The 20,536-nt window shown below is 34.2% G+C and overlaps 3 protein-coding genes and 1 long non-coding RNA gene across 5 annotated transcripts; 2 read left to right on the top strand and 2 right to left on the bottom strand.

Annotated features, from left to right (window-relative positions):
- Window positions 1-2,653: 2,653 nt before the first annotated feature.
- Window positions 2,654-5,120, top strand: LOC137806699 (peroxidase 42). The gene is made up of 4 exons (XM_068606936.1): window positions 2,654-3,273; window positions 3,430-3,618; window positions 3,907-4,072; window positions 4,385-5,120. The coding sequence occupies exons 1-4, from the start codon at window positions 3,040-3,042 to the stop codon at window positions 4,801-4,803; spliced, it is 1,008 nt and encodes a 335-aa protein (XP_068463037.1). The 5' UTR covers window positions 2,654-3,039; the 3' UTR covers window positions 4,804-5,120.
- Window positions 5,121-7,803: 2,683 nt separating this feature from the next.
- Window positions 7,804-12,020, bottom strand: LOC137806695 (uncharacterized). Its single transcript, XM_068606933.1, has 6 exons — window positions 11,078-12,020; window positions 9,853-10,680; window positions 9,414-9,604; window positions 9,057-9,263; window positions 8,797-8,857; window positions 7,804-8,516 (listed from the first exon to the last, which is right to left on the bottom strand). Exons 1-6 carry the CDS (start codon window positions 11,276-11,278, stop codon window positions 7,944-7,946), a joined length of 2,061 nt encoding a protein of 686 aa, XP_068463034.1. The 5' UTR covers window positions 11,279-12,020; the 3' UTR covers window positions 7,804-7,943.
- On the top strand, window positions 8,170-10,326 carry LOC137806698 (uncharacterized). The gene is made up of 2 exons (XR_011080389.1): window positions 8,170-9,231; window positions 9,858-10,326. It is a non-coding gene; the product is annotated as an uncharacterized lncRNA (long non-coding RNA).
- A 2,368-nt stretch (window positions 12,021-14,388) lies between the features above and the next one.
- Window positions 14,389-19,247, bottom strand: LOC137806696 (calcium-dependent protein kinase 2-like). Of its 2 annotated transcripts, XM_068606935.1 has the most exons (8): window positions 18,154-19,247; window positions 17,274-17,417; window positions 16,999-17,151; window positions 16,470-16,585; window positions 15,531-15,698; window positions 15,292-15,419; window positions 14,898-14,997; window positions 14,389-14,824 (listed from the first exon to the last, which is right to left on the bottom strand). In XM_068606935.1, the coding sequence occupies exons 1-8, from the start codon at window positions 18,887-18,889 to the stop codon at window positions 14,729-14,731; spliced, it is 1,641 nt and encodes a 546-aa protein (XP_068463036.1). In that variant the 5' UTR covers window positions 18,890-19,247; the 3' UTR covers window positions 14,389-14,728. The 2 variants fall into 2 exon arrangements, with proteins under 2 accessions (XP_068463036.1, XP_068463035.1); XM_068606934.1 differs by having other exon boundaries at window positions 15,292-15,698; window positions 18,154-19,009.
- Between the last annotated feature and the right edge of the window lie 1,289 nt (window positions 19,248-20,536).

The following is a 20,536-nucleotide window of genomic DNA, read 5'->3' as shown; positions in this document are numbered from 1 at the left end:
CCTCCGCTTCTCACAGCCCTTGTTTTCATCCTTTTGGATGATGGAGCAGTTGATTCCATGATTCAGTGAGAGAAAAAGAGTGTAGGCAAACTGCAGAAACAGATTAGAGCAGAAGAGAAAATAGATAGTTGTTTCTTGTGAAGAAAAACAACTAATAACCACACTTATTTATAACCAAAAAAGGCAGTCAAAGCTTTGGCATTTAGTGGGTTAAAATTCAAACGAAAAAGAATCAAATCAAAGGCAATAAAGCAACCTGTCAGACCCTAACAGAAAGCACAAAGAGAGAAATCATATGCTGAATTGACCAAGCTTAAAAAGGGTTTTAATTTCCAATATAAAAAGGAATATATTCTATAAAGAGCAGTAATTGCACAAAGAATACATGTTCAAAGCAGTAATAAATGCATTATTGACCACTAACGACATTGGGATTGATCATAAACATGAATCGAAGCACAAAGAAATAAAGCAGATTTGACCACAGTGCTGTCAGGGATGAAACAATCGGTTGTTTCGTGAAAACAATCGATTGATTTTCTGTGACAACAATTTGAGTTTTAATAAAATCAAATTCTTCAACAGAAATCAAAATTCAGAGATACAAATTAAAGCACATATTGTTTGAATGAGATTAAGGAAGATACAAAACAAAATAATCCAGAAACCAAGAGTGAAACCACTGAATTTGATTTAAAACAGAATGTTCAAGCATAGGAAAAACAAAAATTATCCTTCAAGATCATTGTATAGATTTGAAACAGTTCATAATTCCATAACCAATGCTTTATCTCGAGTATTTGCATCCATGAAAGCCAGATTCTACAGATCCTTCAATATGGAAGCAAAGTCCTGCAAAAAGAACATATCAAGTGCCAAGGCTTGATCCTTTAAAATATTTGGATCCATAAGTGTTAGTTTGATCATAAGAAACTTTATGAAACTTAGGAATCCACTTTAATATGCCTCTTGGAACAAGAACTTTCCTTATTTTGCAGTATCTAACATAATGCCATCTTTTCATACAATAGAAGCAAAAACAACCGGTTGTTTCGAGTTTTTAACCGATTGTTTTTCTGCAAAGGTTGAAAACAGTTTTGAACTTTCACTGTTTTTGTTTTGTGGATAAAAACCAAGACCTGATTTTCCAAATACACAACTTTGAGATGCTAACACACTCTCAATATTTGATTTTCCTTTAGTGAGTTTATCCACTCACAAGATAAAAAAACTTTGTTTTCAAGGATTTTGAAATTTTCACAAGAACTTGAGTTATACTCACAAGAAGAGTTTTTGTAAATAAGTTCAAGATTTTCAAAATCATTCATGGAATTATCCAGCTCTTCTTCTAAGCTTTAAACTCTAGTTTCCAACCAGTTGTTCAAACTTTTTAATCTATTGTTTGTGAGAGTCAACTTATTTGCCTCTTCATGAGTCACTTTAAAAACCTCAAGAAGTTGATAATAGTTATCACCTTTAGATAAAGAAGATGAAGTTACACTACTTGATGTTGATGCCTTCAAACACAGATTAGCTTCTGCATCTTTTGAGGTACTGGAAGAAAACACTTCATTGTCATCCCAAGCTATGTAAGCTTTCTTGGTCTTTCCTCTTCTTTCTCATTTGAATTCTGTTTTCTCTTTTTTCTCATTGTTAGGACAATCTGCCTTGATGTGTCCCTGTTCACCACAACCAAAGCATGTGTATTTGTTAGCATTGAAATCATTCAGTTTCTTGGAATATACCTTTTAGAAGATTGGCCTTTGTTGTTCTTCTTCAAGAATTTGTTGAACCTTTTTTTATAGCAAACTCATTGTGTCTTCTTCACTTTCACTTGAATCTTGACACCTTCTATGTCAAGTTGTCTTTAAAGCTATGCCTTTGACTAAAGTTATGCCTTTGACATGTTTGTCCTCATTTTCTTGAACAAACAACCTGTTCATAAATAAGCTTTAAAATAAATCAATAATGCATACTTTAAAATTTTTATTTATTTATAATATTTAACAAAAAATTACTAGGATGGACATGTCAAAATCGTGAAGTGTTATGTAATTGTAAGGGACTAAGTTGGACAATTGATACATTTTCTTCGATCACGCTTTCTTTTTTCATCTCTTTTTTTTTCTCGTTCAAGCTTCAGCTATCAATTGACAAAAGTATATTTGTAAAAAATTATCCAACACTCAAATAAATATTTAATATTTAGATGTTGTTAATGCTATAGATGTTATTAACGCTATTACAGTAACGTACTTTTATTTTATCTTTTGTATTTCTTTGTATAATTGTAATGAGTTCTATTACTGATCCATAATTAAATGTACATACTCGTAAAAATATACTATCTAATTTTTCATATATTTATTTTTATCTTAATACATTTCACACAAGCCGATTGACCCACATCCAATCCGGAGTTAGAGAATCGTCCTATCCCCACCTGAACATGTTCAATTAATACTTAATTAGATATAATAGAGATTACATTACTTAATCCAAGATGAAGTTATCGTTAGTGATAGACATTTATCTTGGAAACTATTTTTTTTTTAATAACAATAAAAAATAAATAAATAGAAGATAAATAACTTGACTGCTTTCAATAACAGATGTCCCACAAAATAGATTATTAGTTGGTAAAATAATCCTTATATTATTATGGGAAGAAGAATAGAATATGGAAGAGTGAGGCATGAGGGATTTTGAATTTGTGGAAGAAATAGAATAATTTATAATAAATGAAGTGAAATGATGCAAGAAATTAAATGGCGTGTCACACAGTCCAAGTTTTGAAGCCGAAAATAGGAAAAGAAAAGTTGCAGGGAGTGGAGTCCCGTAGCCTATGCACATGCCCCATAATTAATTCAGTAAATGGTTGAGTGGCCTTGGATCATCATGAAGCCATCACCATCATCACTCAAAAACCAATTTTCATTTTATTTACCAAACCATTCTCTCTCACAGTAGTTTTTTATTTGCACTTGAACTTTATTTAAGCAGAAGCAGAGAGGAGTGTAAGCAGGAGAGTGAGTGAGAATGGCTCCCAAGCTTTTAACCCTTTTGGCTGTCTTATCCTTTTCAGCACTTTCACTGCTGACTCCCTCTCTTGCAGAGGAAGGCCAAGATAATGGCCTTGTCATGAACTTCTACAAGGAAACATGTCCTCAGGCTGAAGATATCATCAAAGAACAAGTCAAGCTTCTCTACAAACGCCACAAGAACACTGCTTTCTCCTGGCTCAGAAACATCTTCCATGACTGTGCTGTTCAGGTGATTAATCTTGGTTTTTTTTATGCAACTCCTTGCTTTCTTGCTTTTTCTTATTGGTTTGCAAGTTGCATGTTGTTGCCCATTTTGTTTTATTTTTGTTAGTTAATCTTTAATGAAGGAGTTTGATCTTTTGTTTTGTTTTGTTTGTGAGGGCAGAGTTGTGATGCTTCACTCTTGCTGGACTCCACAAGAAGGAGCTTGTCTGAGAAGGAGACAGACAGAAGCTTTGGTTTGAGGAATTTCAGGTACATTGAGACCATCAAAGAAGCTGTGGAAAGGGAGTGCCCAGGAGTTGTTTCCTGTGCTGATATACTCGTTCTCTCTGCCAGAGATGGCATTGTTTCGGTAACTAACTCCTTGTCCTTTCCTTTTGTTTTCTTCCATTTCTCACTTTTGCTCACCCTCATTAGATCTGTCATTTGCTACTTTTTTTCGTCTTTTAAGGAAGTTCACTTTTGAGAGCTAAAGATATCAACTAATTCTACCAGATCACTCTATTTTTAGTGTGAAGGAAGTAGTATTTGGAGACTTATTTAGTCCAGAGTCGTTTTGGCAACTGCTTTCATTGTTTTTCCATTATCATTCTTATAGTTAATTATTTTGATGGAAGCCTCCAAATTGAATGTGTTACAGCTAGGAGGCCCCCATATCCCTCTTAAAACTGGAAGAAGGGATGGTAGAAGGAGCAGAGCTGATGTGGTGGAAGAGTTCCTCCCAGACCACAATGAGTCCATTTCTTCAGTTCTTGACAAGTTTGGTGCCATGGGAATTGACACTCCCGGGGTGGTTGCATTGCTTGGTATGAACTACTCTACATCCTCCCATAATCCATCTTCTACATACACACGTTCATCAAAAAGACAAGCCCCATTATGCAAATCTTGTGCCACCATACTTGTTCTTTCATTCATAATATATGCAATAATTTCTCTGCATAAACATATTCATAATGCATACATAAATTAGCACAGGAAACTGTATGAGTCATATTTATTGTTTCATAAATGTATGTGGGCTCAGTATGAAACTTGATGCAATATTAAAAAAAGCAACACGTGGCGTTATTGGTTGCAGATTTAAGCTTTAATTATTGAGATATTTTGTTGAACAGGAGCACACAGTGTTGGTAGAACCCATTGTGTGAAGTTGGTGCACCGTTTGTACCCAGAGATTGATTCAGCGCTGAACCCTGACCATGTCCCTCACATGCTGAAGAAGTGCCCTGATGCCATCCCAGACCCCAAGGCCGTGCAGTACGTGAGAAACGACCGTGGCACCCCTATGATTCTAGACAACAACTACTACAGGAACATATTGGACAACAAGGGGTTGTTGATAGTGGATCACCAACTAGCCAATGACAAGAGGACCAAGCCTTATGTGAAGAAAATGGCCAAGAGCCAAGACTATTTCTTCAAGGAGTTTTCTAGAGCCATTGCTTTGCTCTCTGAAAACAATCCTCTCACTGGCACAAAGGGGGAGATCAGAAAGCAGTGCAATGTTGCCAACAAGCACCATGAGGAGCCTTGAACTTTCTTCTCCTGTATATGAGGAAGAAGAAATCTGTAAAATATTATGCAAAAATAACATGCTATGTTTTATTTTAACTGAGTTGGTTTGGTTGAGTGGAGTGATGTGATGTGAACCGATCCAGACCACCGCTTTCTCAATGTTTGAACCTTGTCGGCAGGTTCATGGGATATGTGAGGACTGAGATGTGACTGTTGTTGTTTTTTTTATTTCAATAAGGATATTATATTTAGTATGCAAGTAGCTTAGAGTTGTGTAGAAGTGTATGTTACAGTGTTAATTATGATATCAACAATGTATGCATGTGAGTTCTGTTATCGATGGCATTGACAAAAATGTTTATGGTATCCATATCCATATCCATACTCTAAATCTTGTTCTTTCTTTCAACATAAACCATGGCCCATGGGAGGCCCCAGGATAGAGGAAACAAAATATGTATAATTGCAGACTACAATAATTGCTCACAGTCACAGATACAGATATTATAGTACATGTAAGTGGTCCAAAAACAAAGATGAAGTAAAACAAAAGTGGTCCATTGACGTGGATGAGAAATCTAGATTCTTTTCTTGTTGGTTCTTTGTAAGCTACTTTGTAAATAGCATAGCAAGAGAATGGTATTTGATGACTAAGTAGATAGGATATTGAAAAGGGCCTGTGAGTTTAAAGTTATGGTTTATGATGGACCACTTGTTAAACTAGCCACCCAGCATTGCCATTATTAAAAAAGTAAAATATTTTACTTTTGTCAAAGCTAAAAAGATAAAGTGTTTTAGAAAAGTATTGTTATCAATGTCTAGGATTCAGACTCTACATGAACAATCCATTATCCCCACCTCAAGCACTACTCCAGGATTGTAAGAACTTCATAGCAAAGCACACAAGCACCTACCACACCAATTCAGATGAGAGATCAGAGTAATAGTTTTAAATATGATCACAACTATACAAGTCAGAACAAACAAGTTACTAACAATTTTTTATATTAATCTTATGTGATTTTAATTGAAGGTTAGCAAACTGATTAAGCAATCAATATGTAGAATTGGGACAAAAGTAATTACTGATGAATAGGAATGTGGTTAGGTACAGGTGGGAAACTTATTAAATTTTAATTCAAATAATGACCAGCAGATGAAAACAATTCATTAATCCATAATTTATTAAAAATTTAATTAAAAAATCTATTTGATAAAAATTCAGTCCAATATATCCATTCATATTTTTTTTATGAGTGCATATCTTATTCATCCATGAAAATAGTATTTAAAATTAAAATCATCCTTTTAAATAAAATTTTGAAAAAAATTGTAAAAAAATTAAAAACAATAAAGATAAATAATAGATAAATAAAAGATAAAAACAAAAAACAACCTAATTATGAAAAAAAAAATTGGATTAATTTTTATTTGATGGATTGAGAAATAATAGATAAATTATTAATTATTCTTGTACTACCTTGACCTCCTTTAATCCAACCAAAAAGTATAAATAGAAACAATAGAGACAATCAAAGGTTAAGTTACATACAGACTAACTTAATGTCAGAATATGAGACAATCAAAGGTTAAGTTACATACAGACTAACTTAATGTCAGAATATCTCTGCAGGTTCTCCCTTAGTCATTTTGCTTAAGTAGAAGGGTTGACTGAAAAACCACAAAACCTAAAAATCAAGAAAACCGGAAGAATTCCATCTAAGAATAACCAGAACTTGTAAGAACCATTCCTAAAATAAAATGGATAAAATATATGAATTTACTTGTAAATATATGTGATAAATGACAGATAAATAATTTTTTGACCACTGGTAATGTTATGCAGAAAAGCCAAAAAGAAAATCATCATTCAGATGGCATGTTCCTGTGTTGCAGTGCAAATCAACACTGAGAAATGACAGAATAGAATTCTGAATTAAGCAGTGGAATATCAACAAAAAAGTGTGCAGATTCTTGTTGGTAAGTCTTGGCAAATTGACTAATGAGATTGGTTAGTTAAATATTAGTGTTGTTTCCCACTGAGACTAAAATTGAAATTGATTGAGCCCACAGAACAATAAGATTGAAGAAAATGGGTCTTTCCTAAAAATGGACGTGGTTAAGATAAGGCAATCTGCTATACAAGAGAGTATGTGGACCAGAAGAAGAATAACTAGTAACATAGTGCTCTTATATATGGTACAAGTTTAATCATAAGATATAACAACCAAAATATGACCATTTATGTTTCTAAAAAAACAATAACTTTTTTTTAAAAAAAACTTTTATAAAGAAATTCTAACAACAAACCTTTTAATATTTTTTTTTATCTAATAATAGTAATAATAATTAAATTTGGATCTAATAAATTGTCAAACAAGAAAGCAATGACTATTACAACTTCTAATATTATTAATTTGGATGGTTTGATTTTGGCTTTTAAATTTTTCTTAAGTAATTAAGTTTTTTTTTATTCTTAAACCATACATTTGTTTTATTTTTGAAACTGTATTTTTTTATTCTTAAAACTAAACAAATTTTACCCTTTTACTGATTTTATCCTAACTATACATTTTCAGTAACATCAAATTTTTGTTTAAAAGAACTCAATTTTCCTCTGCCTAATCGTCCATGCTTATAATTATCAATACAATAATATATTGCGTTTATTTAACTACGATGAAAGCTTAGTTGCAATAGTACAAAAGAAATTTAAAAAAATGTTAAGAAGATCTAGAACTATGCAAAAAGAAATAAGATAAAATACGGTCACAATATTAATATGATACACCTTTGAAACCAAGTCCATAATGCTGTTGCATACTTCAGAGAGAAGCACTGCAATTATTGTTCTGTCCACCATGGCTCAGTTCCTAATTTGTTGATGTTTAAGATTATTGCTCAATTTAATAAATATTCATACTAATCTAATACAAAGATGCAGTGTTATGTGTGCTTATAATGTAATTAAAGAATTGCTTAATTGTACAGCAATCCCAAAAAAAAATATAGAAGACGGTAAGAACATAAAGTTTGTTACAAACTGCACAGAAAAGCTATGCTATGCATCATTTCACTTCAAGCATCAACAACATTATTACATAAATTAATACATTCCAAGTATATCATTTATGGCGTGCCATAGTAGTGCTGAGTCCATCATTTGTGGACTGCAGGACTCTTCTTGTGCTCACTACAGCCTGAAGTGCTGCTATCAGTGTCACTGTCAGTTTCATCTGAGGCTAAATCATTCTTTCCACTACCTTCTAACGACTTTGGATGATTGAGATAAGGCTGTGTTTGGATTGACACGTAGTTTGCAGCAGTAGGAAAAGAATGGTATCCATATGTGGAAGTATAGGGTACAGGAAGAAATGCATTTGGTGGAGGCCAATACATCACTGGCAGAAATGAACTTGCTGGCTGCGGTAGCAGTATACCATGATTACCAGAGACATTGGTAATGGAATTGGCAGGAGCTGGATTTAGGATGTGAGAATTGTCTTGGGAAGAAACCTGAGATGGCATTGAATGAAATGCTGCCATTGCATACGTGTAAGCTGAGGAATAGCCTGTTAAACCAAATTGAGTAGCTGCTGAACTTGTTGGTGCTGCCTGTTGAGATGGGGTCTTCTGTGAATTCTGAGACTTGATGATGGCATTAGGGTGCTTTTTTCCCTTGGATTTTGCAGGAAGTGTCTTTTTGGTTAAGTTGTGGGGTTCAGGAGTACCCTGCTACAACAATACAATGTAAAAGCTTAAAAGAGCTATCAAATATGTGACACCAAAAACAGGAGCTATTTTGAAGCCACCAAAACCAATAGAAACGTTATAAATTGCGTCTATTATGTGAGAACTTGTACTCTTCTGTTCCATGTATAGAAATAAATTTTGATAGTTGAGTTTACTCACTCAATTTGATTTTAGAAATTGTTGCTTGAGATTTTCAAAGAAAAAGAACAGGCAAGTGGCTCATACAAAGAACAGTGCATTATGAGATTCGTATTCTTACATTGTCACATGCGATTGAATGTGGAAGAAACAACTCCTCGCCTTCAGCATCCTCATCACTCCTGCAAAGGGAAAATTATGTGTTAGATTGAATTACATTAAATATTTTCCTATTTAGATAGCATCTACTGATTTGTTTTCTGTGATGACATTGATTTCGAGCAATGCTCCTAATAGATTGTGCTGTTCTTTAACTAGAAATATATGTATCTTTCTGTTTCATTTATGCTTAGATTGGTTGTTGCATATAATTAGATAGACCTGTAATATTTCTGAAGCAAGTCTAAGTTCCGGTATTTGGTTTCCCTTTGAACTAGATAATCAGGAAATCCTGCCATAAACAGGAGTGTGATGCCCAAAGCCTTGAAGAAAAAGCTTCCACTGCGACTATGAACCAACACTGCCATTCGGCACAGGAGTGGACCAAAAGACTTCAGTTTGTTTCTTCCCATCCTCTGTCTCACATATCTGTATTATGCAATCGAAAAATTACTCCATATTAGACTGCATACAAATATTTTGAAGTGAAATATTCATCAGAGCCAATGCCATTTATAATAAAGGAAAGTACTATGAGAAAAGGAAGCAGCAGTGAACCATTATCATTCCAAAACTTACTCATTTTGAGGAAGATTTCTTGTCCTTCCACCATATTTAATGCACAAGAATAAGTATGATGGACAGCTAGGATCTGATGGACGCATGACTCTTTCTTCTTCTATTATCTGAACAGGACATAATACAGGGTTTTGTTGATTTGGATAAAATATTTTCCTCCGAACACCAGGATTCTCGTACAAAACATGCTCCTACATAGATTGAAACCTCAATCGTTACATTTATAAAATAGAAATACCTGAGCCTAACTTTTCTAGGTCTAAATTCATGCTTGAATGCAAAGTAGTGACTTGGTTCCAGATAGTATTTGGCTAATGGTTGCATTCTTCCATTTTGGCACACAACTAGTTACTAGTTTAAATGCATCATGACAAAAAATATCTCTTATTTTAATTGATTTGCTCCATCAGAGAAATAGCATTCTAAGGATTGCTCTTACCCCAGGGCTTTTTGGAGACACGTATGGTTCTCCTTTGTTCAAAATGCTAAAATGATTGAAGTCCAGTTCGTACATATCCTCACATCCATGCCTTATGCCAAGTGATGCAAAAACTATGATTTTCCTTACAGTGTGGGACTGAGCATTTTTTTGCAGAAGGGCTTCTGACTCAATTATTCTTTTCACTTCTTTTGGGCAGAAAGGTACCTTCGGAGGCTTTCTATTATGTGATATGCGAGCCGATCCTGAAGAAGGAACCTCAGCTGCTGCTGTAAATGCTGCTCTCTCCTTAATTTCTTTCCCTTGGAGTGTTTTGACTTCACTCTTCTCGGATAATGGAGTGATTAATATGCAACTCGTCTTTTGATTTTCATGATCTTCTTGTCTCACATTACTGGCTGGATCACCAGAAAAATTTCCCATGCATGTTGTATTTGATTCCTCGTCAACATGATCAGCACGGTAACCTTTTTCTGCACTAACGGCTTCATTTGTGTCATCAACCTCCTCATGTCTTTGGCTATTTTCCATATCATCATCAAAAATTTCATCACAAGCATCATCACTATCCGTTTCACTGAAATCTGCAACAGAGTTCCAGTCTTTAAATTTTTCAGCGTACAAATTTTGACCATTGTCCATGCTCATCCAATTAACTAAGCGCTTTTCTAGATCAATCTGCTTAGGAACAATGCCTTCTGTATCAGGCGTGTACTCTGAGGCCGTTTCACTTTTCACAGTATTCCTATTTTTTTCATCATCTACCATTTCTATCTTCTGCCTCTTGAAATTCTTCAAGCTTCTTGCAACTGCACGCTGATGATTTTCCTGATACCAAGGGAGACATTTTCATCAATGATAAAACGGATGAAAACTTCAACAGACAAGGAACATGAATAATAATTAAAAGGGGCATCATGCTGATCATGTTTCTAATGTGTCAATAAATCTTGATCATCATATACAGTTGATATCAGTGTCAAATATAACATGTACATCATTCCCCCACACTCCGACCAACTATACTTAGATTTCATCATGCAATGAGCAGATACTCATATATGCTATATGATATAATATAACAATGGTTTGCAGCCGGTTCATCAAGTTAGAAAATGAATTTTCATGCATAACACTAACTTTAAACAAGCAAGTGCTTATTTAAGCAAAAATACAATGACAAACAAGAAAAAGTAGTCACTAATTGTTTAATGACTAACCGTACTTGAGATTCTTTGTTTCTTTCTCTTAACTGAGCTTCGAGCATTGATATTCTCTCCATGAGCTCTGCATTCTTCTTTCTTTCCCTCTCCAACTCGGCCGAAATCTCAGCAACCACATTGACGCTATCTCCTCTCACTTCTTGTTCTATAGCACACAATGATGAGGCATTGACCAAAGTAGCACAAGATTGGAGTTGTACCATTGGGAATTAAGTTAAATGATTACGTAAAGTGACAGATAGATACCCTATAACCCCTGATTAATAGTAGTAAATAAGAAAATTGTACTTCCAAAGCAAAACTAATATCAGCAATGATACGTAAAACAATACTTGGATGGAAACAAAACGGTTATAAAGAAGAGAAGAGGTTTCACTCTCAGTGGAGGCCAAGAAGAAAAGTTAAACTCATTAGTCAATGCCAATAGACAGAGGCAAATGGCATGATAGTGATCTCAATGCAAAGCAAGAACGGAGTCCTTTTTGTTTTGAGTTTTGCTTAATATGATTTCTGAGTTTGGTAAAAGAAAAAGAGCACAGCGAGAAGAGAGGCATGCATTAGCATCACCACGTGCGCTCCTCTCTCTATATCATTGTATTCCGAGCCACACTTCTGGTATTATCTTCAGATCGCAGAAAAGCGAAATCTTTAACGGGTTTGTCTCACCAATTCACCATCCCAGAAGCTCAAATCATATTGTAGCCTCTTAGGCTTAAAGGGTGTGCAAATTACATGTATCTAAATTAAAAAATTCGCATCAGAAGAATAGTTGTGTATCTTTAACCGTATTTGATTTGCGATTTTTCTTGTTCCAAAATCGAAGTGCGCTTGCTACAATACAAGTTATATATTATTAAGCCATGTACTGTGAGTACATATTAGTAGTTAGTTATTAATTTTGGGATATTAGTAGACCATTGAAGAGAATGTGCAGCTTTGGTGCTTGTTAAGGTTTAATAAACCTGCAGCATACATAGCTTGGTGGCCTCAAATTTTTTTTTTGGACAATGCATGAATCTTCTCTGCTACTGGTCATGACAACTCAGCGTCATGTTTTAATTAGAGTTGCATTGCGTTGTCTTTTCTTTAAAGTCTGAGGCTGTTACCATGTTAACAGTTTGGAGCATCCGAGGCACCATTCACATATATTATTCTATTATTTATTCAACTCTGTCTACTGCGTTGCTCTTTCAAACTTACAATGTCAAATGTTACAATTCCACTTCCACCCTTCGGCCACAAAAGAATGAAAAAGCTTCTCATCTTTGAAGTTTTCATAATTTTTAGTAATTTTAGCGTCTGTGAGAGGCCTTTTTCTCTTAACTCATATTTCTCTGTTTGTTGTAAAATGATTACTATATAATAATGATTTCTCTTTCCCAGACATTTATAGCAACAAAGAAAGGGGTGCACACGTGCATATATATATAATATTATAGTTAGTGGGGTGCATAATATGCAGTATTAAAAACAAGCTCACGTGGATGAGTAACTTAAATGGTTGTCTCTTAATACAATTTTTGTCAGGAGAATATGAAGCTAAAACCTTGGATACCATCTTATTAATATTAAACAAAGTTTATTAGCGTCAGGCATTTCTCCTTTTGCAACAATTGCAACGCCCTTTGATTATTCTTAGGAGCTGTGGCCAGTTTACTTTGAGGTTACCCCAAGAAATCAAATATATGAAACTTCGGACCCACGATTCTACTGACTTCTCAGGATTCCTTATAAAATACAAAAAAAAACAAAGAAACAAAAACTTCATGATCACTGCATTTCTAGTTTCTTTTGCCTCATTCTGTGTATAGTTTACTACTATGACAGACCATAAACTGCAGCTGTTCTCTGTGTGGACTACTGCACTTTCTTGTCATCAAGGTCATCCTTTTGGCAGATGCTCAATAAATTTGACATTAGTTAAGTTAACTTTTGAACATTTGATAGAGAAAACCATTTGATCCTTTTAAGTAGTAATGTTTGAGCTTATGATGTATACCATACTGTTTTTCCTCTCAACTTTATTCTTACCTATTTTAATTAAAGTCCTATTTTATCATGTCCCAAATAAAAGCCAAAAAGTATTATACATATCTCACATACAAAATTAAAAGTTCACTCTACTATATGTTGTGGCGTGTCTTGATAAAAGATAAGAGTCTCCAGCTCCAACATCTCTACAGAAATTTTAACCAAAATAGTATAGTTTAACTATTTATGTTTTCTCATATCATATATTTACTCAAATTACATATTATACCAAATAATTATTTAAATAGTACGATTTACTACAGTAGTTCATAGTTTGGTTTCACCTTTCACTATTTTTTACAATTTTCTGTGAAATTTTCAAACCAAATTTAAAAAATAAATTATTTCAAAATTTATGAATGCTAATTTTGTTAACAATCTTTTCTTATTTACATACTTTTCTAAATAATTATTGCTTAAAATATATGTTTTTTTGTAAATACTTATTTCTTCAAATAATTATTTTCCAAAATTATTATATTTTATATAATTATTTTTCTACATAATTTTTTAAGCATACCAATTTTTTAAATAGTTAATTTTTAAAAAAACTCCAAATTATCAATTCCCTTTCTTTTATTTTTAATAAAATATTTAGTATAGTATGCCATTGGAGGAAATAAATTATCTTAATTATGCTATTTTAGTCAAAATTTCATGTCTAAGGACCACTTGTAAAGTAAAGCATTAACTATTAACAAAAATAAAACACAATTCATTTCAGTTTTTTGTTCTCATTTTGCTTTTTCTATTAAAATTAAAATTTTAAGATTTTAGATAAAATTAATTGAAAACAAATCAAAGCATATAAATATATAAATATTTTAAAATCTTATTTAGGTAAATAAATAGAACTTATGTATAAAAAAAAGCATCACATGTCCTTTTACATAATTTCATATTTATCAACTAATTTAAAGGCTATTTTTACCAGTACTTCAAATGTAATCAACTAGCTTATCAAATATCTTACATTAACTAATCTACTATTAGGTATAGAGTAACCATCTAACCCACTATTTATTACTTTTTGTCAAACAGTCAAATTAAAAAATGAAAATATACAAAATACAACTACGAATACTCAGACCATTTAAGTAATTGAGATTAATTGCATTTAAGCACTGAGATAACTACCTAGAATAAAGTAATAGACATAAATATAAGATAGGCCACAACATATAGCTGATTAAAACAAGAGGTGATTTACCTCTTATTATATCTCTAATAGCTCTAATCAATAGGGATAAAAAAGAAGAAAACATAGCATTGACACACTAGATTAAATTGCCAAAACATTATTCGAAAAAAAGTTCAAGTTTGCACTTCAATATAAAGGTTAAGGAAAATAGTTCCCTCCCTTGATTACTTGTTACTTAGCCACAATAAAAATGATAACTCTATATGGTACAAAAGTATCTTAATATAAAAATTCTGTTTTCCATGTCACTTGTAAAATGTGACAGCTGAACAGATAAAAAAAGTACAGACCAAGCAATCCGACAGACACCACAGGAACCTTGTAATAAATTGGGATTGCAAAGAAATATCATCATTGCATGAAGTGTACTGTCACACATTCCCGGAGATACTGCTTTTTCCCAACAGTAACAAGTCACTGCTCAACCCATCAGTGGATTTAAAGTGGTTGACCCTCCCTGGTGTGGCATTCCACTTCTCATCATTGCACAAAATTCCTCATAGTTTATTCTTCCATCCTGTTAGTTCAAGAATTGTTAGTTACAGCATCATTGTTCTGTACCGCCATTAAACAAACTAGAACCAACTTACATTATCTGTATCCACCTCAGATATTATTTCCTTTATTGTTGCTTCATCACCCATTCCATGTTGGGTCATAGCAGTCTCCAATTCATCTCTAGTAATGTACCTGGACATGAATTTAAAGCCCATTCTTATCCATCAACCTTGCGTGACCCTCAAGTCTCAGGTTATTGATATAGTCTTAAAGTGAACTAATGCAGTTTAACAGAGAAATGTTACTGATAAAAAGTACTGTCTAATATGGAACATGGAGACTAAAAAAAACAAAATTCAAATTCTCATAACAACAATGAAGAACTCGACAAGAATCAAACCAGTGGATGATAGTTGTCTGAACACAGATGATTAGAAAGAAATTGTAATATGGAAATCACCTAAATACCAGTCTTGTAAAACTCACCCACTGTTATCCTTATCAAAATACTGGAATGCTTTGTAAAGATGTTCATCACGTTCAAGTCTGTGCCTATGCATTGTAGCCGAAATGAATTCAAGATAGTCAATTGACCCATTTCCATCAACATCAGCCTGAGAAAAATTATACATAAGAAAAACAACGCTGAGTTCAAGATACAGTGAATGCACAAATGTCCAACTAGTTGTGCTCTTCACAAGGGTATGTAACAACTGACAACTTACAGCCTCCATGAGTTGCTTCACTTCAGCCTCGGACAACCTTGATCCAATTCGAGCCAAGCCAGTCTTCAATTCTTCGTAGGTAATTGTGCCACTGTTGTCAGTGTCCATATTTGCAAACATTGCTTTCAGACCTTTAATCTCCTCTTCTGATAGATTTTCAGCAATAACCTTGAGAAATTTGCACCAATGTCAGTGATGGAGAAATATTTAGAGAAAAAAGTAGACTGGAACACGTAACTCATAAAATGCTTCTCAGCGGCATCCCATGAATTGAGAGGACAACTTCAAGAATAAAAGCAGTATCTAGAAACCTAGAAGCACAGATACAATGCAAATACATAATATAACGTATAACAGTATAATTTATAAAACACAAATCTTTAATCAAGAGAGAGAATTAAACTTCTAAATATGAGCTCAAGTCATTGTAGGTGTAGTCTTATTAACATGCTTTGATTTATCTAATTACTATCGGAATAAGACTATAGGTACAAAAGTTTTTAAAAATAACATGAGATAAGGAGTAATTCTCAAGTGTTTGTACTTCCTTGTCGAAAAGTTGAAAACTTCAGGACACCAGTTTTCCTGTAAAATAATTTATGTCAATAACATAGACAATATGTCAGTTTTAGAACGCAATTCTCTCATCCCATAACATTGTTGTGTTAAATATGATGAAAAGAAATTGCAAGGGCCAGTTGAAAAGAGATTATTAACTTGTTTCAGGTGAAAGAAACAAAGGTTCATATACCAGACAGAACAAACAGGAGGACTTTAATAATATTGTGGTAGTCATATTCCATAATGGGTAAATTTAAAATTTTTGTGTACACAAAATAACAACTGCAATCAAAAGAGAATCATCATCCCTCAACAATATCAAGAACTATCAGAAATGGACATTGACGGTGGATGTTTAATTCAAGTTTGATGTCATACCTTCAATGCTAGCTTCTTGAGCTTATTCATTGCCCTGAATTGTTTCATTCTGGATAGAACTGCACTGTCAATTGGTTTATCGGATGCCTCTCCGCCTTCTCTCATCCATGGGTGTTCTTACCAAACAAAATCATCAATCTTAATCAGGTTTTGTTTGGAAAAGAAAAAACTAGACAAAACAGTGGCAACTCAAATGACTAATGAGAAAAATTTACTTAGTTGATGATATTTTGATCGTAACTTATAGTTGGTAGGCTATTAACATTTCTCTGGATAGGATTTTGCTTGCTGGTTCTTATTTTTACAGTTCAACGCATGAGCAAACTATTCTCGCTGCCTACATATATGTAACTTGGGAAAGTAGATGCAGCAAATAGAAGCACTCAAAAAATTTGTAATAAAAACTGAAAGGAGGACAAGTAAACTGCTAAACTAATACTAACACAAATAATAGCAGTTTTAATTTAAATAAATAAGTACTGCATTTATGACAGTTACTTGAGTCAAATTAGTAACGGTAGTCTAATACCAAGGACTTGCGCAGAAGTAATCCGCTTCTTTGGATCTTGTGTCAACATCTTCCTGACTAGATCTTTAGCACTGTCTGATATGGATGGCCATGGTTCACTTACAAAATCAAGTTCACCTTCCAATATGGCGTTAAATATTCCCTTTTCAGTTTCTGCAGAAGATAATAGAAACATATTCTCACACCTATTGTATGTTGAAGAGTTAATTTTTAAATAAGAAACTCAACAATAAACAATGGATATTCAACATTGTCAAACTACAATTAGATCTTACCAGCCCAAAAAGGTGGTACACCACTGAGAAGAATATACAATATGACGCCTGCACTCCAAATATCTATTTCCTTTCCATAACTACGACGCAATACCTCGGGAGCAACATAGTAAGCACTGCCAACCATATCATGATATACCTTCCCTGAAAGAATTCAGAAAATACAATGAATTATCAAATGCAAATTGTGAAAGTAATGGCCGTGTTAGGTCCTTTAGAACGACATAGAATGCAATTAGAATTCAACATAAGCTGTAACTAAAATGACCATTCAATCCTGTGGATACACTTCAATGCACCTGCTGAAAAGGAATTAGAAATCAATGTAGCATCGGATCTTAAATTTGCTTAAAATATCACCTACATCACAAAATCAAATATTATTTTTACAATCGCTGTCCTGATCAGATACCTACATCTGAAATCAATCTCACTCCGATAATTCCTTAGTATAGAATCATCTCCACGAATCATTGACAAGGTAGCCATATCAAGGTGATATCTATATAATAATCAAGCATCTCACAATCCACGGAGTGTGTTGGCCTTTAAAGTTCCCAAATGTCAATGGTCACCTTAGACATAAGTTTAACCAGGCGATAGAACTCTGAAAACCTATCCTATCAATGTTCTTATGAGTTGATGAGTCAACTTAATCTTCATGCCCAAATGGTTCACCAGTGAAGTAGGGAACAAAAAAAATCAGAATCAGAAGTAGCACAACAATGCAAGCAACAGATAAACCAATCAGAAATAGATAACATCAAAGCGAAAAAGGAACAAAATTTCTATCGTGGTTCACCGCTCACTGCCCCCTGAATATCTAAAGCAAAGAGTAGTGACAGAGAGTAGGAGGGTTGAAAGTGAAAGTGATGGGAACCTTCTTCAATGAAGACAGAGAGTCCAAAATCAGTAGCCTTGAGCGTAGCATCGTCATCCTTAGTAGAGAGCAGAAAATTTTCGGGCTTGAGATCGCGGTGTAAGACTCCCATGAAATGGCAAATGTTAACAACGTTGACCATGGCGCGGCAGAGTGAGGCGGCGGCTCTCTCGGAGTAGTGGCCTTGGGCGATGATCCGGTCGAAGAGCTCCCCGCCGGCGCAGAGTTCCATTACAAGGTGGACCGACATCCTGTCCTCGAACGCCCCCTTGAACTCCACAATGTTGTTCTGCCCAGACAAATGCTGCATGATCTGAATCTCCCTCTTCATGTCCTCCCTGTCCGCTCTCGACACCAGCTTCCTCTTCAGAATCGACTTGCAAGCGTAAGTCATTCCGGTCGCATTCTCCGTGCACAGATACGTTATACCGAATTGCCCTCTTCCCAGTTCCTTCCCCAGACTGTAGTACTTCTTTATATCCTCAAAGGGTTTCCCCAGAATCGTGGCGTCGGGTTTCTGCACCGCCCTGGCATTCTGGGTCGGAGAAAGTTTCGGTTTTGGTGGACTCGCTACCGCCTCTGAATGTGGTTGTGGTTTGGGTGGTGGTGATGTTTGAACCTGTGCAACAGTGGTGGTAGATGGTTGTTGAACAGTATTGTGACCAGCACTGCCTGATCCATAGGCACTGCTGAATTCTGCGTTTGATTTTTTCTCCTTGCTGCCGTGACAACCCATTTTCTCTTTTGAAGGATTTGGGAGAAGATTCGGAGATGGAAGGAGATAGTTTGCAGTGATGTGGGCAGAAAGTAGAAAAGAGGGATAAAAGGCAGCTAGTGTCCAAAGTCCAAAGCGATGGTGACACTGTCAACACTCGCTGTAAAAAACATTGAATATTTTCGAATCCGACCAATTATCTTTTCTAAAAAAATATAATCTTAAGTAAATTAGCCAATAAATAGGTTGATGATGGCACCCAAGAAAAAGAAAGGCTCGTGAAAATAATTATGTTTTGATTTGGAATTTAGTTTTATTTGATTACAGACCACTCCAGCAAATCTCTCCATTTGGGCAAATTTTTCCCTAACACCTCCTTATCTTCCCCCCCCCCCCCCCCCCATTATCCACATTTATATTCATACTAAAATATCCAACTTTGTATTCATACTAATATATCGATTTTAATATTTTTCAAAATTTCAAATAATCCTAAATAAAGTATAATTTTAAATAATTTCAGTGTACATTCGTATCTCATATATTTTTTTTTTAATATTTTTTTTCATTGCAATACTTTTATTATTCTCTATTAGTAGCATTCAACAGAACAATGATATCATCTGGATATGTGTGAAAAAGTTGACAAGAAGATTTGTTGTTTTTGACATTTTTCAACATGAAGATAGACTTTTTTTAGTTTTGTACTCATCTTTACATCTCGCTGTTTTGTTTTTCTGGGTTTTGTGGCTTTCAAAAAAATGAAAAAAAAAATAAGTAAACGAAGAAACAATCATCATCAGTAAAAACACCATAAAATTTACCTCAACTACCAATGTTCACCACCAATCACCACCAGCCGCCACCACTTGAAAATGAAGAAGACGTCACACTCAACATACTAAAAAGGGTATTGTTGAAATTAAAAAAAGTAAGGAGATGCAAGAAGAATTTTCCCTTCATTAAGGATTCAAATGCGGTTCGCCCCACATTAGTCTATAAAATGTGAGTCAAGTTGGTCCACATTCCACATAAGAAATATAAATTGATTTTGTTGACTCGCTCTGTATAAAGGTTAGCTCGCGAACCTGTAAACTATCTTGTATAAGGAATTTTTTTAAAAAAATATTATAGACACAAATGTATCTTAGTAAAAAATTTATTAAACATAAAAAAAATATTGCTGAACAATTGGATTATTTTGACTAGCTTTTTCAAGGATCCATGCAGCAAGTATCCTGACAATGGAGGTAAGAGTTGTACGTAGGAGGAAGAATGACATTTAGGGTTGGCTAGCTAACTACGTGTTATTTTTAGGGATTAAAATGAAATGTTAAGGTATGCAGATTGTGTGGGTTGATATGTCCCATACCTAGCTCGTGCGAGTTGCGTATCAGCATGCGAGTTAAAATAGCTGGCTCCACGTTTTTTTATCACGTCGTGGGTCAGCCCAACCACGCCAAATTGTCATCCTTACATTCCATGTATGGGTGGTCATGGATTGAATTTTTCAAAATACAATCTAGATCTAATCCACATTCAATAAAATGGATTGGATTGAAAATCCTTATCAATTTTAACTAAATCATATTTATTTGAATTTTTCAAATCCATTTAAATAGATTAAATCCATCTTAATCTAAACATGGATTGACTTAGCCGACCTGG

The sequence above is a fragment of the Phaseolus vulgaris genome, chromosome 3, assembly GCF_000499845.2.
Source record: "Phaseolus vulgaris cultivar G19833 chromosome 3, P. vulgaris v2.0, whole genome shotgun sequence".
In the NCBI taxonomy this organism is placed as follows: Eukaryota; Viridiplantae; Streptophyta; class Magnoliopsida; order Fabales; family Fabaceae; genus Phaseolus; species Phaseolus vulgaris.
Note: the sequence above shows the minus strand (reverse complement) of the source record. Positions and strands in the feature narration are given on the sequence as shown.